We start from the raw sequence: 26,087 nt of genomic DNA, 5'->3' as shown, positions 1-26,087 counted from the left end.
ACTAAGCGATTTTATTGTCAATGTTATGGTACAAATATTCATTGTAAAAATGTGCTTGGATCATGTGATGGCAATTCTAACTGCTTAGCACTTGCAAGCATCCCTCATTGGTGACTGAACAATACTATTTCCTTTCAAGGTGAACTAGAAATAACAGGTGGCAGCAATATCTCCAAGCTACAGAGTAGGTTTAAAGCATTAGCCAATTGTGCAATAAATGGACCATCCCCAATGTTAGTATCTCTGTGACTTCAAATACAGATTTGTTCAGTATTCATGCAACCTATTTTCTTCTGCAAACGATGCACAGTTCACTCATTATAGAGAGACTTGGGCTTTCTTTATTTAGATTTTCATCCACACAGAGTCAAATTAGGAGACCAATGATTGTCAAAACACAAATACACCCATGTAAACTGTCACAAGCTATATTGTTTTGCTCGTATTTCCAACAGGTCAGCTGGTACAGACATAAGCAGTGCATAATGATGGTGTTTTTGTTTCAGAGCTAGCTTTAGTTCTGCCCTGTTTTTCATCTCGAAGCACTTTCAAAGGTTTAAGATCTCAAAGTTTGAAATGCCATTCTCTTGCTCCTCAACATTTTCCCTTCCAGAAGTCCCCCAGTCCTTTTCTTTGGGATTGTGAGCATTTCTAAAAAGTCTAGGGAGCACTTCTAACACAAACTATTGCTTATATTAGCTTTTTAAATAAATCACCTTAAGCATAGTATAACAAATTAAACACTACTATACCACTACCTCTTTCTCTGCATTATCTCTCTTGATAATGGCAACCAAGGTAAAGATAAATTCTGCAAAGATGACATTGAGTTCCCTTTTGAACTCTATATTCTTCATTGTCAGCATTGTAGTTTATCTGGGAAAGTATGGAAACACCAAGGCAGGGGCCAGATATTTTTCCTTTTCATAGAAGTTTGCAAAGGCTTCTCTTGAGCTATTCCCTTCTTGTTTGCTTGAGGTTTTCCATGCAGACTTCCATTATATTAAATCAATATAGTCTTGAAAAAAAACAACAGTCTAATAATTACATCAAGCATAAAAAATTCATGTTGTAAGACAGCAGCTCCAAAAGTGTCACCAATAAGTAATAATGAACAAGATCCTCTCATTTTGTTATTAGCAATCTGACACACTCTAAAATTTTCAGGATGTTTTCTCATTGATAAATAAGTAGCTTATCATTCAGATCTCACAGACTAGCTAGTATTGACTAGCAAGGAAGGAGATACCATGCTCAGTTTGTTCTTTTATGAAATTATTCATCATTTATTTATTATTTAGCCACTTTGATTGTGATTTCTGTTTTCAATGGTGAATAACTACAAGTAACTGGTGTTCATAGCCCTTTAGTTACTAAGTCTCAGTGTAACACCATCTGCAAAAGAACTTAGGAGCTTTTCTACATATGTTCAGTACTTGCAATGTGTTGGAATACCCTTATAATTCACACATTTCATATCAATGTTTTGTGGTGTAGCCTGAAGAGATGTCCAAACTGTACTTGAATGTACTAGTAGCACGGTAGATACATCTGTGTGATGCACCATCTGACAAATTAAGCCTGCTAATTAGAAAAAAAGTAGGATTAACATGGATTCTTTGCCTTTAGACTTGAAGATCGCATCCCTTAATAGCAGCATGCTGCACTTTATAGACACACCAATAGTCTCATATAGCAACACTGTTCAGAGAGCTTCAGATAGTTCAGATAGCACCACAGTGTTGCAATTCCTGGCCATATTCATAGATATTCTCCCTTCTGCTCTGACTGTGTTTTAAAACAAGTGTGAGACTAGAATTCATAGTCTGGACTGCATCCTTCTGCTCTTATACTGAAAATTTAAACTTCTAGTCAGTCATTCTGGCATCTTGCATGAACAAGAATTTATATTTAAAAGCAGCAGAGAAAAATAATTAAAAACAAAGGCACAAGTCTTCTACCACCGATTTTGATGAATGAAAATGACTAGTTCGATATCTCCCTGAGATCTGGGGGGAATTAAAGATGTCTTCTTTGTGTCAAAAAGGTAAATTCTCAGCTTGGTCATTTCCTCAGTATCATTAAGTAGCTAACACTTTACATCTATGACAGTTAGAAATATTTGAAGAAATAAGGGTTCTTTTGTACCCACTGAGGTTTCTAATTATAACCCTGAACCTTTTCTCTTTCCATTTTAAAAAGAAAATGCTGACAAAAATGTCAAATCTATTTTGCAAAAAGAAAATCTCTGATGTTTGATCAATGAAATTAAATGAAAAGGAACAAGATTAAGCTTACTACATATAGAGAATTTTGACAGTTCCCCCTCCCTTAAAAATAATGAGCAAACAAACACAAACATATTGCTGATATTGAAGGACAGCTACATTTGTTTGACAATAGGGATACTCAGACAGTTTTGAGTACATTTAAAGTATTTCCTGAAAAAATTATTATGCACCTTGTTCTGCAATTTCAATATGTCCAATCTGTATTTCAAATATTTTAAATACTTACATGATTATTTCATATCCTTACGCTTGTGAAAGAGCTACAAAGCTAACCAAATAATCAGTAAATTTGCACTGAATATCTTTTTGTGATTGGTACTATGTTAATTCAGGTGATATGGAGGAACAGAAACTCCCCTTAAAGACACTGGAAGTTTCCTACTAGAGAAATTGGTCTTTATGTCCACATAAAATTTGAACCATAATAGGGTTCCCAGAACCCAGAACAAGATCTGTCAAGACTTGAGTCCTTCTCATTTTCCATTATGTATATAGGTCAATATCTGTTCATACATAATGTAATTTAATAGTTTATCATCATCTTCATTTTTAGCCACTGGACTATGAGACAAGAAGGCTTTATACATTGAAAGTAGAAGCTGAGAATACCCATGTGGATCCACGCTTCTATTATCTTGGGCCTTTTAAAGATACAACTATCGTGAAAATCTCTGTAGAAGATGTGGATGAACCTCCTGTCTTCAGCAGATCTTCTTACCTTTTTGAGGTGCATGAAGATATCGAGCTGGGGACAATAATAGGAACAGTAATGGCACGGGATCCTGATTCAGCTTCAAGCCCCATAAGGTAATACACCATTTGCATAATTTGATAAAGAAATTAAGAGAAATAGTAAGAAGGTGATTATGCTTTTTCTCCTGTTTACTAATGTACAAGTGATAGACAGTGTTGAGAATAGTGCTATCTGTAAGCCTCAGAACACCTCAGGGAACAGCCATTCAATTTACACAAGACACATAAGAAATGCTTTTTAGTACTTCAAATATCAGAAAACTTATAAAATTACACACTGATTTCAAGTAGGCTCTTCAGGACTGCCTGTTACTTCAGAATATGAAAATGTGACAAACCATTCTTTGGGCCAGGAAGGGGACAGAACTTTAAATTCTTCCTTCCAACACTCCTGGAAAGTATGCAGTGCCAATCTCATCCTGCTCTGGTTGGAGCTTCTGCTGCCAGTGTGACAGCTACACAGGATAAAATTGTCTTGGTGTGTGCTCAAATACCCGAAGGAATTAGACATTAAAGAGTAATATTAAAAAAAAAATAAAATCTTTTATGTGTATATTGCTTGATGCATTCAGTTGATAATATCAGCTAGATAATATCTAGCTAAATAATATCAGCTAGATAACATCTAGCTGAATGTATTAAACAGCACTTTGTTTTCTTCTGCTTTTCTTATGCTACAATGCATAAGATTTAAGAAACAGGTAAGACAAAGATGGCCAAGTTGGTTATGTCACTGTGAAATACCCAACAAAGTACAAAAAATACATTTTAGCAAAAGAACTTTATTTACTGACTTTGAAATCAATTGCCACATGCTTCTTAATGAGGCCCAGGTGGTAAAACTGGATTAGGAATTGAAATTGAATCTAATTTTCTCCTGTGGTTATTTGCATGTATAGAAAAGATAGCAGATGAAAACACCAAGCCTCTAAAATTTAAGAATATATAAATACCTTAGCATTGCATCTTTATCCACTCTAATTGCATGAGACAACTGGCATTTTTAGCAGTTATGTTTGCATAGTCATGACTAGAAAAAGAACAGACTTGGTGTTTTTCCTTTTTGTTTCTGACACACATGATGATTTGAAGGACTGTGGCAGGTATTTCTCTCATCAGTATCATTTACGCAGACTAGCAATTTAAATACTATTCTATATATTTTTTCTGTGTCCAGTTGATGTTTCACATAACTGTGAAGAGGCAGGTATAGCAAATAAAAAAGGCAAATAAATTTCTAGAAAAAACAACAACAACAACAAACGGGGATTATTTAGACTTAGTTCATTAAAAAACAAAAGGAAAAAAAAATTATACGTGATAATTTGCTTCACATACAGCTCAGTCATTTTTATTTTTTTTTTAGCTTTCATTCAATGCTACCTAGTTGAAGGCCTTAAGAGAAGGTCTTAAGTACCTTAAGAGAACTTGCACCCCATAGATCAAATTCTTCTCTGCAGTATTGGCTCTATCCCTCAACTTCCAAAGCAACATTATATACTCACTAAAATAATAATTAGCTAGAATAAGTTTTCATAAGCTTTTACTTCTTACAACATCAAAATTAAATACAAAGAAATATGTGTTCACCCCATAAGTGAACAGGTAACATTTAAACTAAATTATTTTGAAGTTGTCATATTACTTTGAAATTTGAGCAATTTAATACTATTAATTTAATACTTTAATACTATTGTTAAACAAACAACAACAAAAAAATCACAACTTCAGGTTTTAGAATTGGTTCTGATTTTTAACTTTTGTTTATTTATTATTATTATTTTTACCTGTTCCTTTTCAAATATTAGCTTCTGTGTATTAAAATTCTAGGTAAGTTAGAATTCCTGCAGTGCCTGCAGCTTCTTGTTGCAATATTTCTTAATTTCTATTCAAAAAATATGGAGGTTTTTTTTTTTTTTCTGAAACTAATAATTTCATTAGCATTTGCCAACCAAATATGAAATGGTACAGAATTTTTAATGAGACAATGTGGCATAGGTTTTGTTAGACAGAGAAGTGATTATTGCCTGTTGAAAAACTGTTAGTTAGACTGCTATCTAAATAAGCTATTTTCCTCACTGAAGTTCGTCCCATGGATGAAGTAAAATCACTTATTTATCATATGGGCCAAATAGTCCTAAATATAAATTATCTGAAAAATAGATTTGTTCAGGTAACTTGTAACTTAGTTATTATGTATACATAAGCAAGTAAAAACATTTGAGCAAGTCTTTCCTGCAGTTTCACGTTTTTTTTTGGCTGTTCTAACTTTTTTGGGATTTTTTTGTATTCATTTTGGTGTTAGCTAGTTTGTTGCTTCATTGTTTTTATATATTTATTTTATTGTGAATTGAACAAACAAAACCCACCAAAATGTTACAGGCATTATTTTTATATTACATTTTTTTTCATTTGGCTTAATGCAGTTAAATACTGTAAGTAAAAATAGATACACTTTATGAAATGTTTAGGTCAGTCATAAAAGTTCATACAAACATGAACATAAACAATTATTTCTATCAAATTGTACAAGTACAGTAGATTTTTTTTTGATAAATTGACCCAATTCTGCCAGAAGTAGAGAAATGTTCTGTACCTCACAAAATATTACACTTAACTCCACATCAAAGGTTCGATCCTAGCTTTGAAGGTAGTGTTGAATATTAGAAAAAATTGATGGAAAGAACAGTTTGCAGACTGTAGTTTAACATTTCTGCCATTTTATTTTAGTAGAACTTTTGCCCATGGAAGGATAGCATCTGTAGCACCATATAGCACCATTTGCCAAGGCGATCGGCTCTGGGGCAGATGCGTTCTGCAACGGAGTGGTGAATCGAGACAGGCAGGGCTTTTTTTTTTGGCATCGAGGCCACTCGAAGCAGCCGAGGCAACCGCCAGGACCAAGCAGCCCTTGCGAGGGAGGCTGATGAGGCGGAGGCGGAGGCAGCAGCGTCCCCTCCCCAGCTGTTCAAAAGCAGCCCCTAGGGAGCGCGGCGACCAGGAGCGGGCAAACAGGGCTTGGTGCATCAGAAGGGAGTGGCGCTGCAGTTAGCGCAGGCAGGGCGAGTAGGGGGGGCCCCTCGCCACTTCCTTGCAGCGGTCTCTGCCTTCGGTACTGGTACTGGTAGCCTGCTTGCGAGAAACCTGGCCATGGCATCAACCAGGCAGAAAACCATGGCCTCTGCATCTCTTGTGGCCTCTCCAGCCACAGTCACCGATGTGGCTACTCAGATAGAGGGCTTGGGGAAACACAGCACCGTCCAGGTCTTCGGCTGCAGGGTGTGCCTGAGTCTCCTGTCAATATCCAACAGTAGCAGCAAGGGGTATGCCTGTGGAAGGTGTGCCCAGGTTGAAGAGCCGCTCAAACAGGTAGAGGAGCTTCGGGAGGAGGTGAGCAGGCTCAGGAGCATCAGGGAGTCAGAGAGGGAAACTGACTGGTGGAGGTGTACTCTGCCCTCTCTGAGACAGACTCAGGAGCCTGCCACAGCACAGGTGCCTCCTGCTACACAGAAGACAAAAGTCCCCTCATCCCACCAGGCAGTAGGAAGGAACCTAGGCCATGGGGAGGAATGGAGGCAGGTTCCTGTTCAGGGTGGTAGGCGAACCCTCTCCCTGCCCACCTCACCTTCCCATCTACCCTTATATGACAGGTACAAGGCTCTAGAACACGACAGTCAGAACAACGAAGTAGACGAAAGCCCGTCCCAGTTGGAGAGGGTGCCTAAGGCAAGGCAACCTACCCCCCGCATTGCTACATCATCTGCCAAGAAAGACAGAAGGGTTGTTGTCATGGGGGACTCCCTTCTGAAAGGGACAGAGGGCCCGATATGCCGACTGGACCCAACTGATAGGGAAGTCTGTTGTCTCCCTGGGGCTCGGGTGAGAGATTTAGCTAAGAAAGTCAAGTGCCTGGTACGGCCCACCGACTACTACCCACTACTTGTCTTTCAGGCTGGTAATGACAAGGTAGCAACGAGAAGTCCAAGAGCGATCAAAAGGGACTTTAGGGCTTTGGGGCAACTACTTAAAGGATCAGGGGCACAGGTTGTGTTTGCCTCTGTCCTTCTGATAGGGGGGATCGATGCTGACAAGTGGGCTCACCACATTAACACATGGCTTCGGGACTGGTGCAACCGACAGAACTTTGGGTTTTTCGATCATTGGAAGGTCTACATGACACCCGGCCTTCTGTCACCAGATGGGATGTGCCTCTCTCAGAGAGGGGTAAGGATTTGGGCTCAGGAGTTGGCAAGGCTGATAGATAGGGCTTTAAACTAGAGTTGAAGGGGTAAGGGGATAAAACCAGGCACAGCGGTGATGAGCTAAGGGATGGTGTGCTAGAATCAGAGGGACTGTGTGCCAGTGAGGTGCTTCAGTCGGCTCCACAAGGTGCTGTGTGTAGGGAAGCGCGTTTGAAGTGCTTCTACACAAACACATGCAGTATGAGGAATAAAATGGACGACCTAGAAGTCTTGGCCCAGTCCCACAGCTAGAACATCATTGGCATAAGCGAAACCTAGTGGGATGAGTCCTGTGGCTGGTGTGCTGCAATAGATGGTTACAGGACCTTCAGGAGGGACAGGCAGGGTAGGTGAGGTGGTGGGGTGGCGATGCATGTGAAGCATGGACTGGACTGCATGGAACTTCAAGTTGGGGATGGCAAAGTTGAGAGCCTCTACGTAAAGATTAAAGGATGAACAAATAAAGGGGATGTCGTTGTGGGAATCTATTACCAACCACCTGGCCAGGACAACAACGCCAATGAATTATTTTTTGTAGAACTAAGAGATGCCTCAAGATCAACTCCCCTTGTCCTTATGGGGGATTTCAGCTTACAAGACATCAACTGGGATCACCACAGGGCTGACATGAGCAAGTCCAGGAGGTTCCTAAAGTACCTAGATGATAACTTCTTGGTGCAGGTTCTAAGGGAGCCAACTAGGAAAGGTGCCCTCCTTGATCTGTTGCTGGAAAACAGAGAGGGTCTTGTGGGAGATGTGGCAATTGGCAGCCGTCTTGGTCATAGTGACCATGAAGTGGTTGTGTTTAGAATTTATGGCGACAGAAGGAAAACTGCCACCAAAACTTCGGCCCTGGATATGGGGAAAGCAGACTTCAGGCTGCTCAGAGAACTAGTCAGCAAGGTCCCCTGGGAAGCTGCTTTTGAAGGCACTGGCATCTATGAGTGCTGGTCAGTCTTTAAGCACTGCCTCCTAAAAGCACAAGGTCAGGCAATTCCAAAATGTCGGAAGGCAGGTAGGTGGGGCAGAAGGCCAGCCTGGCTGACCAGGGATCTTCTGAGGTGCTGTTCGTGTTTGTAGGGAGAAAATTTGTGGGGCCAAAGCCCAACTTCAGTTGAAGCTGGCCATGTCTGTGAGAGACAATAAAAAAGTTTTTTTTAGATATGTTAATAGAAAAAGGAGAACCAAAGAAAACATAGGTCCACTACTTGACGGGGAAGATCTCCTCACAGACAATGACATAGTCAAAGCGTTTAATGCCTTCTTCACCTCTGTCTTAAATGCTGATGATGGGCTTCGGGACCCTGGTTGCCCTGAGCGGGAGGACCATGACGGTGGGAATGACAAGCTCCCAACCACCCCTGAATGTGTGCGGGATTTGCTGCTCCACCTGGATCCATTCAAGTCTATGGGTCTGGTTGGGAGTCATCCCAGGGTGCTTAAAGAGCTCGTTGACATCATCGCGGGACCTCTCTCAATTATTTTTCAATGATCCTGGGAAATCTGGAGAGGTCCCAGTAGACTGGAAGCTGGCAAATGTTGTCCCAGTTTTCAAAAAGGGTAAGAAAGAAGACCCTAGCAATTACGGGCCTGTCAGTCTCATGTCAGTGCTTGGTAAAATTATGGAGAAGATGGTTCTTGAAGTTATTGAGGCGCATCTGGGGGACAATGCAGTCACTGGTCCCAGCCAACATGGGTTCATGAGGGGTAGGTCCTGCCTAACAAATCTGATTTCCTTTTATGATAAGATCACCCATCTAGTTGACCAAGGGAAACCAGCTGATGTGATGTTTTTGGACTTCAGCAAGGCTTTTGACACGGTTTCCCATAGGATCCTACTGGACAAAATGTCCAGCATACAACTTAACAAAAACATCATATGATGGGTAAGCAATTGGCTGATGTGCAGGGCTCAAAGGGTTAATGGGGCCACATCTGGCTGGCGGATGGTCACTAGTGGGGTCCCTCAAGGCTCCAATTTAGTGCCGGTCCTCTTCAATGTCTTTATATATGATTTGGATGTAGTTGAAGGTGTTTTGAGCAAATTTACCAACAACACCAAACTTAGAGGAGTTGTGGACTCGGATGAGGGTAGAAAGGCCTTGCAGAGAGATCTGGACAGATTGGAGAGCTGGGGAATCACCAACTGCATGAAGTTTAAGAAAGGCAAGTGCCGGGTCCTGCACCGGGGATGGGGCAACCCTGGCTAGAGGTGCTATGAGGTGCTAGACTGGGCAATGAGGTGCTAGAGAACAGACCTGCAGAGAGGGATCTGGGGGTTGTGGTTGACAGCAAGTTGAATATGAGCCAGCAGTGTGCCCTGGCAGCCAGGAGGGCCAACCATATCCTGGAATGCATCAAGCACAGCATCGCTAGTTGGTGGAGGGAGGTGACTGTCCTGCTCTACTCTGCACTGGTCTGGCCTCACCTCGAGTACTGTGTGCAGTTCTGGGCACGACAGTACAAGAAGGACATTAAACTGTTGGAGAGTTTTCAGAGGAGGGCGATGAAGGGCCTAGAGGGGAAGACGTATGAGGAGCAGCTGAGGGCACTGGGCCTGTTCAGCCTGGAGAAGAGGAGGCTGATGGAGAACCTCATCACAGTCTACAACTTCCTCGTGAGGGGGAGTGGAGAGGCAGGTGACCTATTCTCTGTAAACACCAGTAATAGGACCCCCGGGAACGGTGTTAAGCTGAGGCAGGAGAAGTTTAGGCTGGACATCAGGAAGAGGTTCTTCACCAAGAGGGTGGTTGCACACTGGAACAGGCTCCCCAGGGAAGCAGTCACTGCACCAAGCCTGTCAGTTTAAGAAGTGTTTGGACTGTGCACTTAGTCACATGGTCTAAACTTTTGGGTAGACTTGTGTGATGCCAGGAGTTGGACTTGCTGATCCTTATGGGTCCCTTCCAACTCAGGGTATTCTATGATTCTATGATTCTATAGAAAGTCCTTTGACACGAGCATGTTCATAAAAGTGAAATTTCTGCATATGAACTTATTTTTTATATATATATTTTAATTTCATCTCCAGTAAATTAACATATCCTAAAGTATGTAAGTGTATAAGTAAAGTGTAAGGAGAGCTTATAACACCACTTCTGAAAAGCTCAGAAATTAGCTGTCTGTCTCAGTCTAAAGGAACAGTACATCAAAGAGAATTTTCCTTTATGGATTAAAGCAATCATTGAATCATTATATTGAAATTCTGACTTACTTTTTATGATTCTTATACAGGTCTATAGATGTTCAGATGATCAAATATTACGCTATTTTATCATATTTATGAAATTCTTTCAATTTTTATTCCTCATTCTACAGAATTACTCTTAAGAATTTTTATAAATGTGCACATGCAATTTCAATTTTAGAAACAATCATTAAAATAAATAGCAATGATCAGCGTGGGGAAAAAAAAAAAAAGAAACACCAAATTTACAAAAACTAAATATTTGTTTTATAAAAAGCAACCTTTTTAACGTAATGTATAGAACCTGAAAAGTGTATTGACTTGCTGTGAAACATGCTTTTTTTCATTTTCTATCCTTTTAACAATAATTTCTTTCTTTGTGTGCAGGTTTTCTCTGGATCGTCACACAGACCTTGACAGGATATTCAATATTCATTCTGGAAATGGGTCCATCTATACTTCTAAGCCACTTGACCGTGAGATATCACAATGGCACAATCTTAGCGTTATAGCAGCTGAGATCAGTAAGCCAATTTGATCTTTTTTTCATTCAGTTTTCCTTAGCCTGCAAAGTTACAGCTGTGGCTCCATGCAAAAAAATAAAAATAAAAAAATAATGAAAAAAAAAACATTTCCTTCCTGCCACCCAATTCTGTAAGATATTCTTGGAAATTAAATTGGGGTAATAGATAACAGCAGCTATCTCCATGTTGCTTTTTTTCCCCATCTTCTTCCTTCAATGACCTTTAATATCCAAGCTACTTTTGAAATGTCACCCAATTAAGTAGTAACACTGGAGTGATTTTGTTCCCTTTCTTTCCTTTGAGGAAAATGACAGATTTTGATGTTACAGTAGCAGAATTCAAAATGGTAATCTATGCTTTTGTCTCTTTAGGTTTCTTCATTTCCTTAGGAATAATTTTATTATTCCTTTGGTATCCACACCTACAGCTCTTGGAATCTTACAAGTTAGTTAGGTTCCACTTGACCCCTAAGATGTAACTTTTCTTGGACTGTTTACATCATCTTTTTGTAGATACTTTCATGTTGAAAGTACAACGAGGAAAGCAAAGATCCCACCACATGGTTGAGATTAACTCTAATCCCTCTGCCAGATAATTTTCTGAGAGACAAAAATCTGATCTTTGAAATCAGCTAGTGAAGGTCATGTGCTTTCAAAGACACTGATTTTTAGGGTTAATTCTAAATCACTCAGAGAAGTTGCTGATCATCAGAGAAGCACAACTGGCAGGAACTACGATGCAGAGAACTAAATGGAACATCATGTCCAGACAATTAACCAATCTTAGCCTGCCCAGTACTATTTCTGCAGTCGGAGACCAAGTGTCTCCTGCAGTAGGCTGGTTGTATTGAGCACACCCAGTAGCTTTTTTTTTTTTTTTTTTTTGCAGTGCATGTTCATGAGCTTGCACTCCTTCACAGTGTTATCCACTGTTGTAAGAATACTTATCAGAAGCATTTATATACTGAAGAAACCTATTATCATTTTATACTTATATCATATCACAGTGTTCAACTTATTTCCTGCCAGAATATAGTTGGAGCAGCTAAGCTTCTCTAAAGAGGTACATTTGTTTTGGAGAAAGAATGGAAGGGGGAGAATAGTTTTCAAATATTTAAAAATATTACCTGTGAAACATGAGACAACAGGAGAGCAGTGATAAAAATTGAATGCACTTGGAAATCTAGTATAAATTTGGAAAAAAATGTCCCAAACCTGCCACTTTAAACATTTCAGCATGTCAAAAAGATCCACATCACATTTCAGCAAAGACATTATAAATCACATGTGAACTTAATGTCAGTTACTCCTGAATATTTACTGTTTTCTTTGGTTCAGCTTAAAATGAAAAAAATAAATAAATATGAGTCATCCCTATTGCTATTTATCCTATTCCATTACGGTAACAAAATCATATAAATTTTAGCTACCAGCCAGCAGAATTCAAAGAAATCGCTGTACTTTGTTACTCCCAGGCATTACTCTTGCTAGATCTGCAAGTGGGATCAATGAACTTGTATTACTGAATTAACCTATAGTAAGTAATGAGAGGGCACTCTAAATAATACTAGGGGTAGGGCATCTTGGGAGGTAGACGGAGTTACTATTGTTGGTTTTTAACCTAAGGTCTGAAAATCTACATTTGTATTTTTAAGACAATTTAAACATAAAAAACTCTAATTCTAATCACTTCTGATTTTTATTGGGATATTTATATTGGCTTTATCAGAATTTCTCCCCGCTTAATAAAGGCACAGGAAAGCTTTAACCATATGTCTCTTCTGTGTAAAACAAATCAGATTTAAAATTACAAATCAAAACCTTACATCAGAATGATACCCCTGAGCCCACCAAATCAACAATTTTGTCATTATAGTAATGGGCATACTTTTCACATGCTGTATTTGCATAGAACATTAGCAGTAACAGCCCCTACTTTCATGTAAAAAAATTAATTGCTCACTAGATAACAACACATTGTTCTTTTTTTACTCTAAGCAAGACGTCTCCTTACTTTTCAGCAGACCCGATTCTTACCTGGTACCAGTTTATATGCTACATTTTGATTAATTTCAAACCTAATTTTAAATGTCTACTGCTCATTATATTTGGAAGATAGAATAATTTTAGTAGGAAAATAAGCTCATTATTCTTCTCTTTTCTCTTGTCAGACAACCCCAAAGACACTACTCGTGTTCCTGTCTATGTAAGAATTTTGGATGTTAATGACAATGCCCCACAGTTTGCTGTGTTCTACGATACCTTTGTCTGTGAAAATGCAAGAGCTGGACAGGTATGCCTTTGATAAATACTTTCCACTATCCAACTTTGCTATGGCACTCAATTGTAGATCATTCTTGCCTGTTTTTTGGGATAAATTATGTCCAAAATATCTTTTGAAATTTTGAAAATGAAAGTAGCAAGTAGCTCTGTAGGTGAGGCTTAGAGTGAAATACCAATATATTACAACAGCATCAATGTGTGAATTACCACTTTCATCAACCTAACTCTTTAGTATTGTTAAATCCTAATTAGATAAGCCCAAGAGACATGGACATAATTAGCTTTGCCATTATGTTCACAGAGAAAGCAAAATGTTATATTTATCTACTAAAAAGTTGATTTATTTTCAATAAATTACAACTGGCAAACCTCAAATATATTTCAATTCATTCTGTTGGTGATTACAGCCTACATCTGTCACCTTTGTATTTCTTTTTCTTTTCCATTTGTAATACTTGTCTTATTACCACCAAAGACTTTTGAAAATAAAATATACACCATACATTTTTCATCTGGGAACATAAGATTTTGTTTTGCTTCTTATGGTCTACAGAAAGCATACGTTAATTTATGTGAAATGACTGCAGCGCTTAATATCCAGTTCCTAATAGGCAGCTGCTTATTAGAACTGTTAAAAAACTGTTTTCCTATTAGAGCGCAGCATGTCCCAGAGCACAGTCAGCCAGTTATAAATCCTCTAAAACAATCACAATAGAAACTCAGTGTAAGCATTTCAGCACCTTTGAATAGAACATGGAAGAAGTGCCAGCTTGTCTTAACTGTTTCAGTCATCACATTCAGGTTGCCATTTGTCTTTCTAAAGCAACAGTAGTTAGAATTTTCTTTTGCAGTTTCACCAGCATCTCTGGTTGAAAAAAAAAAAAAAAAAAAAAAAAAAGAAACACATTAATCCAGAACTCTTATTCTGTTTGAAGTTTTAGAATCTGTTTTGTCCAGGTTTAATAACGATAGAGAACACAAACAGCATTGTATTTTCAGGTAAATGTACTTTGGACTATCCTTTTCTTTCTGAGCTACCTAAAATATTTAAGTTACTATAATTTTAAGATAAATATAAAACTTATTTCTGCATTAAAACTCAATTTCTGTTTACATTCAGAAATGGCTGTCAGACCAAACAAACAAACAAACAAACAAAACCTGACTAAGTATTTATAACTAATAAGAAGCTAAATAAGTGTACATACCCATTTATTTGAAGTGTTATAATGCTCAGCAGCATATCCCTTGTCAGAAGGAAGTGCCATTTTATATGTAATATATAATTATAATTATTATATATATTATATAATTATAACCATTTTTAAACAATCTGAGTTGCAATTGAGTCTTAAAAAAATCAATTCACAGGAAGAGAAAAAAATACAATACAGGATAACACGAGTAATCTATTTGAATGTAATTATATTCTTGCTAACTGGAAGATCATTAATAAGACTTGTTATTTTGAAATTCAGTCTGTCTTGAGGGATTGAATACAATTAATCCATACTAAATAACGTTTGGTTCCTTCCATGTGTGTTAATTTTTCTTTCCTGATTGTTTTTCTCCACTGTCTCTCTCCTCTCTCTCTCTCTTTTTTTTTTTTTTTTTTTTGTGTGTGTGTGTGCATGTGTCTTTGGTGCTTCACAATCTTCTCCTACTCTGGTTATTTTAATACATATATACATGTGTCTTGGGGATTATATATATATATATTTAAAATGTAAAAATATTGAGTAACAAACATACACCACATGCCATAGGCCTTGCAGTAACAGACCTGTACAGCCTCAGATGCCCAGCACCCTTCTGGTCCTTTCAAAAACCGTGCCCTTTCTCTGAAGGACTATCTGCCTGAGCCAGAGGTAGCAGATAGGAAAACAGCGTGGCTCCCTACAGCTTTCAAAGCCTCAGAAGTAATAAGGAATGCTGGAATGTTGTGTTTTCATCTTTTTGGGTCCCTAAGAATGCTTGCTTAGTTTTACCAAATCTAGTAGATATGTATACATGTATATAGATATGTATATATCTACTCCCTTTTTAATTTTTGCCGATGTTACATAAATCAGTCTAGCTCATCATAAATTCTCTTTAAATGACATTTTAAAATGTCTGATTTATTCTTTTTTGCTTGCTTGTTTTTCCTGAATCTTCATCATAAATTATATAATCATGCTAGGTTTCTTTCACTAATTTGCTCCTCCTCTTCTTATAAACTCATTTGACCCACATATAAAAACGTGTTTTTTTTTTCATCAGGGATATTTACCCCAACATAGCTGTGCTTAAACATGGCTTTTGTTACCTCTATATTTCCAACAATTTCCTTACTGTATTCAACAGATGTCTTTCTATTCATTATTCCTCTTATTGAACTTGTTGAACTTATTTAAATTAAAACAAAATATCTATTTAAAACCTAAATTATTTCCTAATTCATTTTCTAGTAATTTAGTTACTTCTCTCTCTCTTTTTTTTTTTTTCTCTATATGTTTTTATAGAAGTTTCTTGTATCTTTTGATCCTGAAGTATTAGTTTATCTTTCATTTTTGTATCTTCCTCCTTTCTTTAGTTATACTACAATTTGTGGTCAATTTACTTGAATATTTTCTTCTTTCTTCTTCTGTCTCTTTTAATCTATTTTTACTTCAGTCCCTTCAGTCTATTTCCTTATATTTCATGTATTCCAGTGGTTTTAGTGGTACTAGAATTTTCTTTTTGCACCATTTTATTCAATAACTCTCAAAGTTTTACTCTGACTTACTCCAGTAAAATAAAGTTTTAGTAATGGAAATCAACATAGGGTTTCCAAATAACTTTTTTTTTTCCTTAATAACACATATTTTCTTTTATTTGCACAGAACTTAAAAGCAAATGTATAGTTTGTTTCAGGGAAAAAAAAAAAAAAAAAGAAAGAAAGAAAGAAAAAAAAAAAAAGATTATTTACATTTTCAGAGGACCTAAGCACAAAGGCGAATTGTTTTGGAAAAAACAACCTACACAGCAACATTGTTTCTAGTGTTTTATCTATTTTTTTTCAGTGGCTAGCAACCCTCTTTGACTACTGTAAGGCTCTTATATTTCTGCCTGGTTTTCATTGGAGTAACGTTCTTGGCTTCCCTGCTGTTGTCACTGCTTTGTGCCACTGCTAGGATGCATGAAGCAACATACTGTGGGAATAATGGAGGTATCCTACAGCTGATCAGTACAAAGGGAAAACCATGCTGTATGAAATGTAGGGTATTTCACATCAATACTAATGACATCAGGAAATCATACGTGAAAATGCATTCACATTCTGTTTATTTGTTTTGTTTAAGGTAACCCAAAAGCACCCCCTCTCTCCCCTCACCCCATACCATGAGAAGTAAACAGAACAAAGGACAAAGTAACATTTGTGTTTTGATGCACTGTCTGGAGCAATGGAATACTCACCAACCAGGCTTGCCCCTCACCACATCTACAACACAAAAAAAATAAATAAATTTTGTGACTATTGCATTCATATTATGTAATGTAAGAACCCCCTTAGATTATTAATATTGTTTTGTGTCAGTACACTTACCAATGCAGTTGCTCTGTCTATAAAGGCTACGAAAAATAATTTTATTACCATTCCAAGGAAACAAAAGTTCCCCAGATTTCCATTTTTTGAAATAGCTGTGATAGCATTTAAACTTCCTCAGACTAGCTATTTCCTGGTAGGCTCTCTCTTTCTGAAATTCTGGTGTGTTAAATCAGTTTATCATGAAAAGTCAGGGTGATGTAGAACTTGATCTTATTTATTTTCTCCTTTACTTTCTCCTTCTCCTAAATAAACAGGATTTCTAATGAGACAGGAGTATGTGGATGGATGTTGTTGTTTAATTTCATTTAAAAAAAACATAGTATGAAATGGTATAGACAAATATAAGAAACTGAAGACTAAAGCCTTTAATGTTTCAGTATTGTTTAGTTTTCCTATGAAATAACAAAAATGTATGTTAGCAGTGGCAAATATGCTGTAAGACATATTATATATATTTACAATGCAACTCTGGGTGGTAGATGAACTATAAGGCAGGGTTTACTCTCTACTATTTCAAAAGAAAATGCTGCTGAAGAACTAATGTAGATCTTGATTACAAATAAACAGGTGTACTCCGTGATAAACGTCTTTTTGTTCTTCAAGTGGATTTGCATATATTTAATAGTTACCATGCAATCATTTACTGCCCATAGTTTTCAGAGTCAGGCAAACAACAGCTAAAAATGATTATACTGAAGGCTGTATCAGTCCTTGAAGCTTCAAGAATGAGTCCATCTTTGGTAAAACACAGATAGTATTCCAAGTGGCTGCCTAGCAACTGTGCAGAAAGGAAAGCTTGTGCAACACAGCTCCCATGGTTACTTACACTCTTAATTACTTCCATCAGTGCTGTGCCCACAAACAATGGGATAATAACCAGATGGAAATTGTCGAGTTACTGGATTTACCTGCAGCAGACGGTGGTAAAGTGTGCCTAAACTGTTTAGATCTGTGGAAAAAAAAAAATGGGGTGAACAAAGACACATTTTCATAAGATCCATAAATTGCCCCCAAGAAGGCTGAGATTGAAATATTGGAGGAACAAGACATGGAACAGAAAATACAATACTCTGAAAGTCTGGAAGATAACGTAAGTCTTATGAACCACTTTCACCTTGCAATCACTTGGACGAGGTAGAAAAAGAAGAGTCAAACACAAAGAACTGTCAGATACAAATGGTATGGGTTTGAAGGGTTTGACGCCAATCCAAGTGTTGATTAGACAAGTCTTAGAGAAGAGGAAGAGCCTTTAAAGTCTAAATGGCTAATCTGAAAAAAATCTGAAAACACGATTTCCTGTGACACACCAGCACACTGGGGTTATTGGTGTCTCCTCTCCTTCGTTTTGACCAGAACCCGTGAAATAAAGGAATGGAGGAAGCAAATACAAAGAAGCAATCATGAAAACAACAAATGGTAATGCAGCTGAGTGAGGTTTCCGACCTCACCCCACTCTCAAACAGAAGTTGTGATAACTCTTTTTGTTCAACAGTCAACAAGTCAAACATCCCATTTAGGTTGTGGGACCTCATCTCCCACCCAAATTTCCAATGCTGCTATAATTGTCTGCAAGAGAGATGGAGTAGGCAAGCAAAGAAATCACTGAAACAATCTACATCACTGATTGTGGGCTACACATCTGTATTTTGAGTACTTCTCAGCAATATAGGAAGAATCTGCTGTTTCCCTTGCTCATTTGTATGTTGAGGCCATGCGTTGTCTGAAGCCTGCTTCACATACAGGTCTTGAAAGAACATATGCAGTGCTTCAGAAAGTTGACAGGAAGATGGTGCTCCCTCCGAAGCCCACAAGCCCTGATCTATATAAACTTCACCCACACTGGTGAAAAGTGTGTGTTCCTTGTGCTGACATACATCAGGAACTTGGGTGCACCAGAGATACTGCAAGGAGAACTTTCCAGGCTTGCACAGGAGATGATGAGTGCTTGTTTTATGTGTATATGCATTTATTTGAAAAGGAGCTAGTAAAGCACTTCCAGTGTAAATTATCAGTAATATCTAAATCTGCAAGGATTGTTAAAAGCTTAGGTTCTAATTGAGAACAATAGCAAAACAAATAGTGCTGTTACTTGTGATGTACCTGTGAGATGCTATAAATGTGATAATGCACATAAACACATTGTTTCAATAAGATTGTCCTTAAAACTTTACCTTTTAAAGATACATATCAGTAACTAATAGGAAACTGCATAATATTTAGTCAGCCAAACATTTCTTAGCATTTCCAAATTATCTGTACATTTTCATATCCAAAGGATGCTTGCAACCAAAAAACAAAAAGCACAAGAAGAATTTTTTCTTCCTAATATAAGCAAATTACTTGAATTTGCTTACAAAATGTATTATATTGTCAAACATGATCAGTATTCAATTCAGAACTTCAAATGCTACAAGAAATGATGGATGGGAAAGTTAATAGGTGACTTTTTTTTTGCAGTTTGTTCTGCTAAGGGATCTGGACACTGGTTGATATTGTTGTGGTGGGTTAGTAACCTCTGTAAATTATATATATAAAACAACTAGGCAATAAAAAAAAATCTAAATACTTATTCTAAAAGATGGGTATGGACAATCACAAGTAGATAACTGGATTTTCATCAGCTTAACACCAACAACTGACTGTGTTCATGGTCTCCACTTGTGAAGTAAAACGGACTATTTTTTTCTTGACTTAAGAAATATCTTTAATTTTGCAAAAGTCTGTAAAGATTTATTTGCCAATTTACTTATAAACTCACTAAATAATTAAAAGATTCATTCTTTAAAAGCAAGTACTATACTACAGTTGTATTATCTGTTTTGCTCATCCAGTAAGATTTTGGAGTTTTATGTGATTAAACAAATTTAGAGGAAGACAAAACTCTACATGAGAAAGAACATAAAGTGCTGTATTAAAATAACTCAAATCCGTGCCTCATGAAGAAATTTGTTGCTGTATTCTGGATGTACAAGAAAGAAATTGGGAGTTAATCATGCATTTATTAAACTGGAGTATAGTGCAATCATTGATGTTAAAGATGATTGGTCCTGACAAAACCTTAAAAACTGATGTATTTGGAGGAAGGGGAAGAGGAAAACCAAAGAATTTAACAAGTATGCCACAGGGAAGGAATTGTGTCAAAAATTAGAAGTTATTGCATACTCGAAAAAAAACACTGCAATTTAAAATGATGGATCAGATATGAAGAATAAAAAAAAAAAGACCTAGGCTAAAGATTAATCTATTTTTGGCAAGTTAAACTTAAGAAAATAACTGAACATTCTCTTTCTCACACACACACACAAAACAGCAATAGGTATAGTTTTTATTGCTAAGGTGTAAAACAAAATAAAACACCACACAAAGCACTGAAACAAAGCAATGGAGAAAACAAAAAATGTGTTTTGTTTGGTAAGTGGCTCCTTGATAGCCTTAGGTCTAGAAATGTCAGAGGAAAAAAAGCCAAACACTTATTTACCTGACAGATACACAAACATTGATGAAAGTTTTACTATTACTAGCAAACAAACAAACAACAAAAAAAAAATGTAGGGATTGCAGAAAACACTCCATTTAAGCATCAAACAGATCTGATGCAGCTTATTCAGAGAACAGTGACACCAGATTCAGATCCCAGCCTGAGGTGGTGAATCTGTATGGCATTATGTATTACATGTTTCACAAGTAGAAATATATCCATATAATTTAACTGGCATTTTTAATTTCAAGTATCTTATTTGTATCTTTTGCTTTACTAAGAAACAGAAAAATGTTGTTTTAGAAACAAATGTTCTTATTTTGAAATTTAATTTGAAACTTTAACTTCCTTACCAAAAGCATCTAATAAAATCTAATATCTGATAAAATAGCATTTTTATCATATATATATATATATATTTATGTATATACACATATATATATCCTCTGAATTCCTGTTTTAGGTGTTGATTTGATCATAGTTTTGTTCTTTATGTAGTTACAAAAATATATAAATATGTATTAAAAAAAAAGAAACAGAGGAGGACTAAGTTATAAGCTGACCATTTGACATGTGTACATGTAACACCATATGAAATATGTATGGGCTCTCTTGTTGGAAAACTTATATGATACATTTTTTCAACATTTGTTCAGCTAATATGTCCTGCAGTTTAAGTATTAAGCCAATATGTATATAGTTTGCATACAAAATTTTCTTAACTCTTCTAGTCTTAAAATAATCACAGTTGTGTAAACAAACTAGATGTATGCTTGTGTGTTTGTTTTGTTGATGTTTGTTTGTTTGCTTGCTTTTTCTTCCCTGTAGCTTATTCAGACCATAAGTGCAGTAGACAAAGATGACCCTCTCGGGGGACAAAAATTTTTCTTCAGTTTAGCTGCTGTAAACCCTAACTTCACTGTTCAGGATAATGAAGGTAAAATTCATGCCTAGCCCATGGAAATTGTATCTTTACTATCTCATATACATGCCTATAATATCTTGAATTTTCTTTTATATCTACCAATATATAGACAAGCTCTTTAGGCTACTGCTAACAATAATAATTCTTCATGGATGTTTGTGGTTTGGGACTTCTATATTTTCATCTGTGCAGGAAAGGCAAAAGTTAGTTTGGTAAAAAACAGAATTAAAAAAGTTATAAAGAAAATCAGTGAAAGTGTTGGTTTAGGGTGAGTAACCAAATAAAGGGAGGAGAAAAAAAGCTTCAAAAATGGCTTCACGTCGCAAGGTTAGATGTTTCACTTTAGCCTTCTGTCTGATTCCAATTCCCCTGATTTCTGTTTTGCTTCTTTGTGATGATGAATGAAAACGATGACTCCAAGCACCAGTTTGTTACTTCCTTTGATTCTTTGTCAGATTCCTCAGCTCTTATCAGGTAAAAAATTTCAGAAGATTCTGTGGGACAACAAACTCATTTTGGCCTTCATTATCTGTACAATTAACAGAGATTCTGTAGATCACAGAAGGATTAAATGAGGGGATACAATGTAACATTCAAATAAGTTAAATTCATAAAGGCAATGGGAATAATTATATTTTAATGATGAAGAATACAGGAAGTAACAGGCTGCAAACAACTTGAGGAAGATTTGGGTTAGATACAAACTACATCAGTAGGGAGAGTGAAGAACTGGAGTGAAATTGTTTGTGTATCTTATGAATTCCCCAGCAGCAGAGAAAGGTATTTAAAGACACGTTAGACAAATTGTTTTTGATACTGAGTGAAACAAATAGCATGCAAATACCTCAAAGCAATCAAGGGATGTAGTAAAGAAGAACTTTGTATTTTCCTTCATGGAGGACATGAAAAAAAATATCAATTAATTTTTTAAACAAATATTACATCCTAGTGATTATGTCCTGAGCATGTAGAGGTATTGACCTTGGTGTTTCTTTTCTATCCAAAATTACTTTCTTCCTTTTGCATGAGTTATTTTAATTCAGCCTGATATTGGCTGGCAAGATAGCTAACCATTTACCTCAAGAAATCCACGTGTGATGGAAATGATATCTTCCTTCTAATGTCCATATTTTCCCTCTTTTGGGCTAAAAAGTCCAAAACTGTAGTGTAGACTTACATTTTCATAAACATAAAGTGGCTTTGACAATAGAACAGTCTCTTCCTGTTGCTCATTTCTTTCCAGTACCTTTTTCTTTCCTTCTCTGCCCTTGCATTGAATAGACTTGATGCTCAAATGTATTACGTAGAACTAAGATTCGTTTGCCACAAATACAGTTTATTAAATTCACATCTCAAAACTGAGCAGGAATACCATCTTTCAGTTTTCTGAATTCCTGAAAAAAATTTCCAACAAAAATTCTACGCCATGTGCTAAAGTATATAATTCATTGTTCTACAGCATGTTGAAAGTGTTTTAGTGTGGAAAATCTCATCCTGCATTTACAGATAGCATTCCCCTGGGTGCTGTCACAGAAGATCCATGGAAAGAATCTTTCAGAACAGAGTGCTTGTTAAACAGCGTGAAGTGGAAGGTTATTTTTTCTCCATTGGCCACTTCATTTCAGGGCTTTAGCCATGGAATGGAACTGTGTTGTGCACTGCATGCATTAATCTATAAAACATTTTAAGCTTTGAGAAATCCTCTTTTCAAATCACACTCAGAGGTTCTGCAGAGGCACAGAGGAGCAGGCCAGCTGTACATAAAAAATCATAAATAGCTTTCTGATTAAATGTGAATGTCACTAGAGAAGAGAGGGATCACTATGATATGAGGAAAAGCCCATTTTGAAATACTACCAGTGACGTAAAATATTATAGCTTGCATGTACTGTATGTGATACATGTTCTATATTCCTATACAATACAACAGTATATTTTAATCAATCTAGATAACACTGCCAGAATTTTGACAAGAAGGAATGGCTTTAGTCGACACGAAATAAGTACATACCTTCTACCGGTGGTGATATCAGACAATGACTACCCGATCCAGAGCAGCACTGGCACGCTGACCATACGCGTATGTGCCTGTGACAGCCGGGGAAACATGCAATCCTGCAATGCAGAGGCCCTGCTCCTCCCTGCTGGCCTCAGCACAGGGGCACTGATTGCCATTCTCCTCTGCATCATCATCCTGCTGGGTAAGAAAAATAAATGTATATTTTCCCCTGTGAGCAAATGTGTCAGGCCTGACACATTTTACAAAGCTATGCAGGTTGGTAGAATTAATGACCAGGGGTTTTGCTTCTTTTGCAAGAAACATTCAACTGCGAATTAAAAGAAAAAAAAGCAAAAACTGTTTGCCTGGAAATTGGACACAGTAAAAATGAAATCAGGTTCCAGAGTGTTAAATGTATCAGTGTATAACCAGCAGCATTTTTATCCTTTTGTTGTCTTTAAAAAAGGGGATCAGGCAGAAGGAATAACATAATCAAAAATCGCTTTCTTTCATTTTTAACTTACTTGTTTTGAGAGAGAGGAAAAATCTTGTTTTATTTAAATAAATACCTAAAGTCAACTTGCAGTATATATTTCACATAGAATATGCTAGTGAATACTTTTACTGTATTAAATCACTGTCTATCCAGAGGTTTCTGTGGGGTAACAAAAAATTTGCAAACTTTGTATACACACTATTTTGTGGTTTTTAGAATATCACTTAATGACCAGTTGGAAAACAGTTTGAACAGTATACTCCAAGCTTTAAAAAAAAAAAAAAAAAAAAGGAAAAGAACTTCAGAATAAACCTGGCTATTGTAACGCTCATCAAAGTTATTACAGGAGCGCTAGACAAAGCTCATGGTTCTGTAAAGCAGCACACACAATGTTTGCATTAAAAGCACATTTTGGTACAGCCCTTACTGTGTTACTTTAATGGGAACAGTGAAGTTTATCCATTTATCAGATTTATCAGGCAGAAATGAGTTGGTGAAATGTTGCTGATGTAAATCTGTTGTATCTGATGGTTCTGCTACTAAGAACTTGTTCAATTGAAATCTTTACCCATTCTTTCCTTCTCCCTTCAAGTTATAGTGGTGCTGTTTGCTGCTCTGAAGAGGCAACGAAAGAAGGAGCCTTTGATCCTGTCTAAAGAGGACATCAGAGACAACATTGTGAGTTATAACGATGAAGGTGGTGGAGAGGAAGACACCCAAGCCTTTGATATTGGCACACTGAGGAATCCTGCAGCTATCGAAGATAAGAAGCTTCGACGAGATATTATCCCTGAAACATTATTTGTACCACGGAGGACTCCTTCAGCACCAGATAACACAGATGTCCGAGATTTCATTAACCAAAGGCTAAAAGAGCACGATACTGATCCTTCTGCACCACCGTATGACTCACTTGCAACTTATGCCTACGAGGGAAATGATTCAATAGCTGAATCCTTGAGCTCCTTAGAGTCAGGTACTACCGAAGGAGACCAAAACTATGATTACCTCCGAGAATGGGGCCCTCGGTTTAATAAGTTAGCTGAAATGTATGGTGGAGGAGAAAGTGACAAAGACGCTTCTTAACCTACAGTAGGCTACATTTTTGGTTCCTTTGAGCGGAAGTAATTTTACAGACACCTTCTGCACTCAACAGTATTTAACATTCAGGAAAATTTTCCTGCCACTCAGCACAATGGTTTCCTTTTAAAATTTGTTTCCAGTTTGTCCATTAATGTCATTCATTCTTTCTAGTAGAATGCCACTTGGAATATATACAGCATTTTATTTAATCACCTTCCAAGAGCCAAAGCTATGGAAATTCAGTGTTGTCCATTTTAGTAATTAAAATAAAAAATACCTTACTTTCAGAAATTTGAACAGGGTGATAATCCCTTAAGCAACCTCATGTACAAGCCGCTTCTGTTAGATACATGTTCTACCCTTGCAAGTGCAGCTTTTAAGATGGCAAAGAAGAAAAAACCAAGTATGTCCTGTTCTGTACATTAAAATTTAAACAAATTGTACACGTGGTGTTAATAAGTGTAATATGCAGCTGGTTTAAAAAAAAAAAAAAAAAGTTTGTGCAACTTCATTTCATCAAATTCTATCTGCCAATGTTTTATATTTATATTTTTGTATTTATTTTTAAGAAATAAACCAGTTTTTACAACTATGCTGATGCTTGCCTGCCTGTTCTGGCCATCAATTCCAGGCTTGAAGAAAGCATGACATTTCTCCAGTGACAGCACAGCCAAGTGCCAATATCTCTATGCTGCATGCATATAAGTGAACACATGCTAGAAGTGCATGTGTTCACAGGGAGAGAAGCAAATCGTAGATCTATTTGCTTGCTTGAAAATTCGACTTCCTAAAGCTGTCATGTTTAGGAGAAAATTTGTTTTGTTATCTTATTGTAGAAAGATGAATTATTATTTTGTCTCAACACGAATTACACAATTCTAAAAACATGCTGATATAACTAATTCATAAAAGAATTAATTCTGAAAACAGATTATTTGTTCTATCATCCTCCATTTTGAATCACAATTGCATCATTAGAGGTGATCTGTAACTGCAACAGAGAAAGTGCAGAAAGATGTTTAAGCAGCTATTTTTATGCACCAACCTTTTCTAAAGCCAAATGACAAACCACTGCATGTTATTGCAACTATATGAGGGTAAAGTAATCTCTTTTAAAACTGCCAGGCTGAAGGCTGACAAAGTGCCAGTAAAACTAGCACACACTCCCACCCAATTTACTGAGTTTTCTGATGGCTTGGAAAAGTCTAGTAAAAAGAGAACTGAGCAACTAGCCAACCGGAACAGAAATCATAGCCT

The 26,087-nt window shown here is 36.9% G+C and overlaps 1 protein-coding gene across 1 annotated transcript in view; it reads left to right on the top strand.

Annotated features, from left to right (window-relative positions):
- CDH10 (cadherin 10) overlaps positions 1 to 24,833 on the top strand; it is a gene marked incomplete at both ends in the record, with an annotated part of 61,779 nt that extends 36,946 nt beyond the window's left edge. Inside the window, 6 exons of the mRNA XM_082752272.1 lie at positions 2,845 to 3,098; positions 10,860 to 10,996; positions 13,167 to 13,288; positions 21,156 to 21,264; positions 23,202 to 23,453; positions 24,340 to 24,833. Coding sequence (XP_082608398.1) covers positions 2,845 to 3,098; positions 10,860 to 10,996; positions 13,167 to 13,288; positions 21,156 to 21,264; positions 23,202 to 23,453; positions 24,340 to 24,833 — 1,368 coding nt within the window. The remainder of the gene's footprint in view (positions 1 to 2,844; positions 3,099 to 10,859; positions 10,997 to 13,166; positions 13,289 to 21,155; positions 21,265 to 23,201; positions 23,454 to 24,339) is intronic.
- Positions 24,834 to 26,087: the final 1,254 nt, after the last annotated feature.

Source organism: Aythya marila (assembly GCF_965140915.1).
Source record: "Aythya marila genome assembly, chromosome: 2".
NCBI lineage: Eukaryota > Metazoa > Chordata > Aves > Anseriformes > Anatidae > Aythya > Aythya marila.
This window is presented reverse-complemented; position numbering and strand designations above follow the sequence as displayed.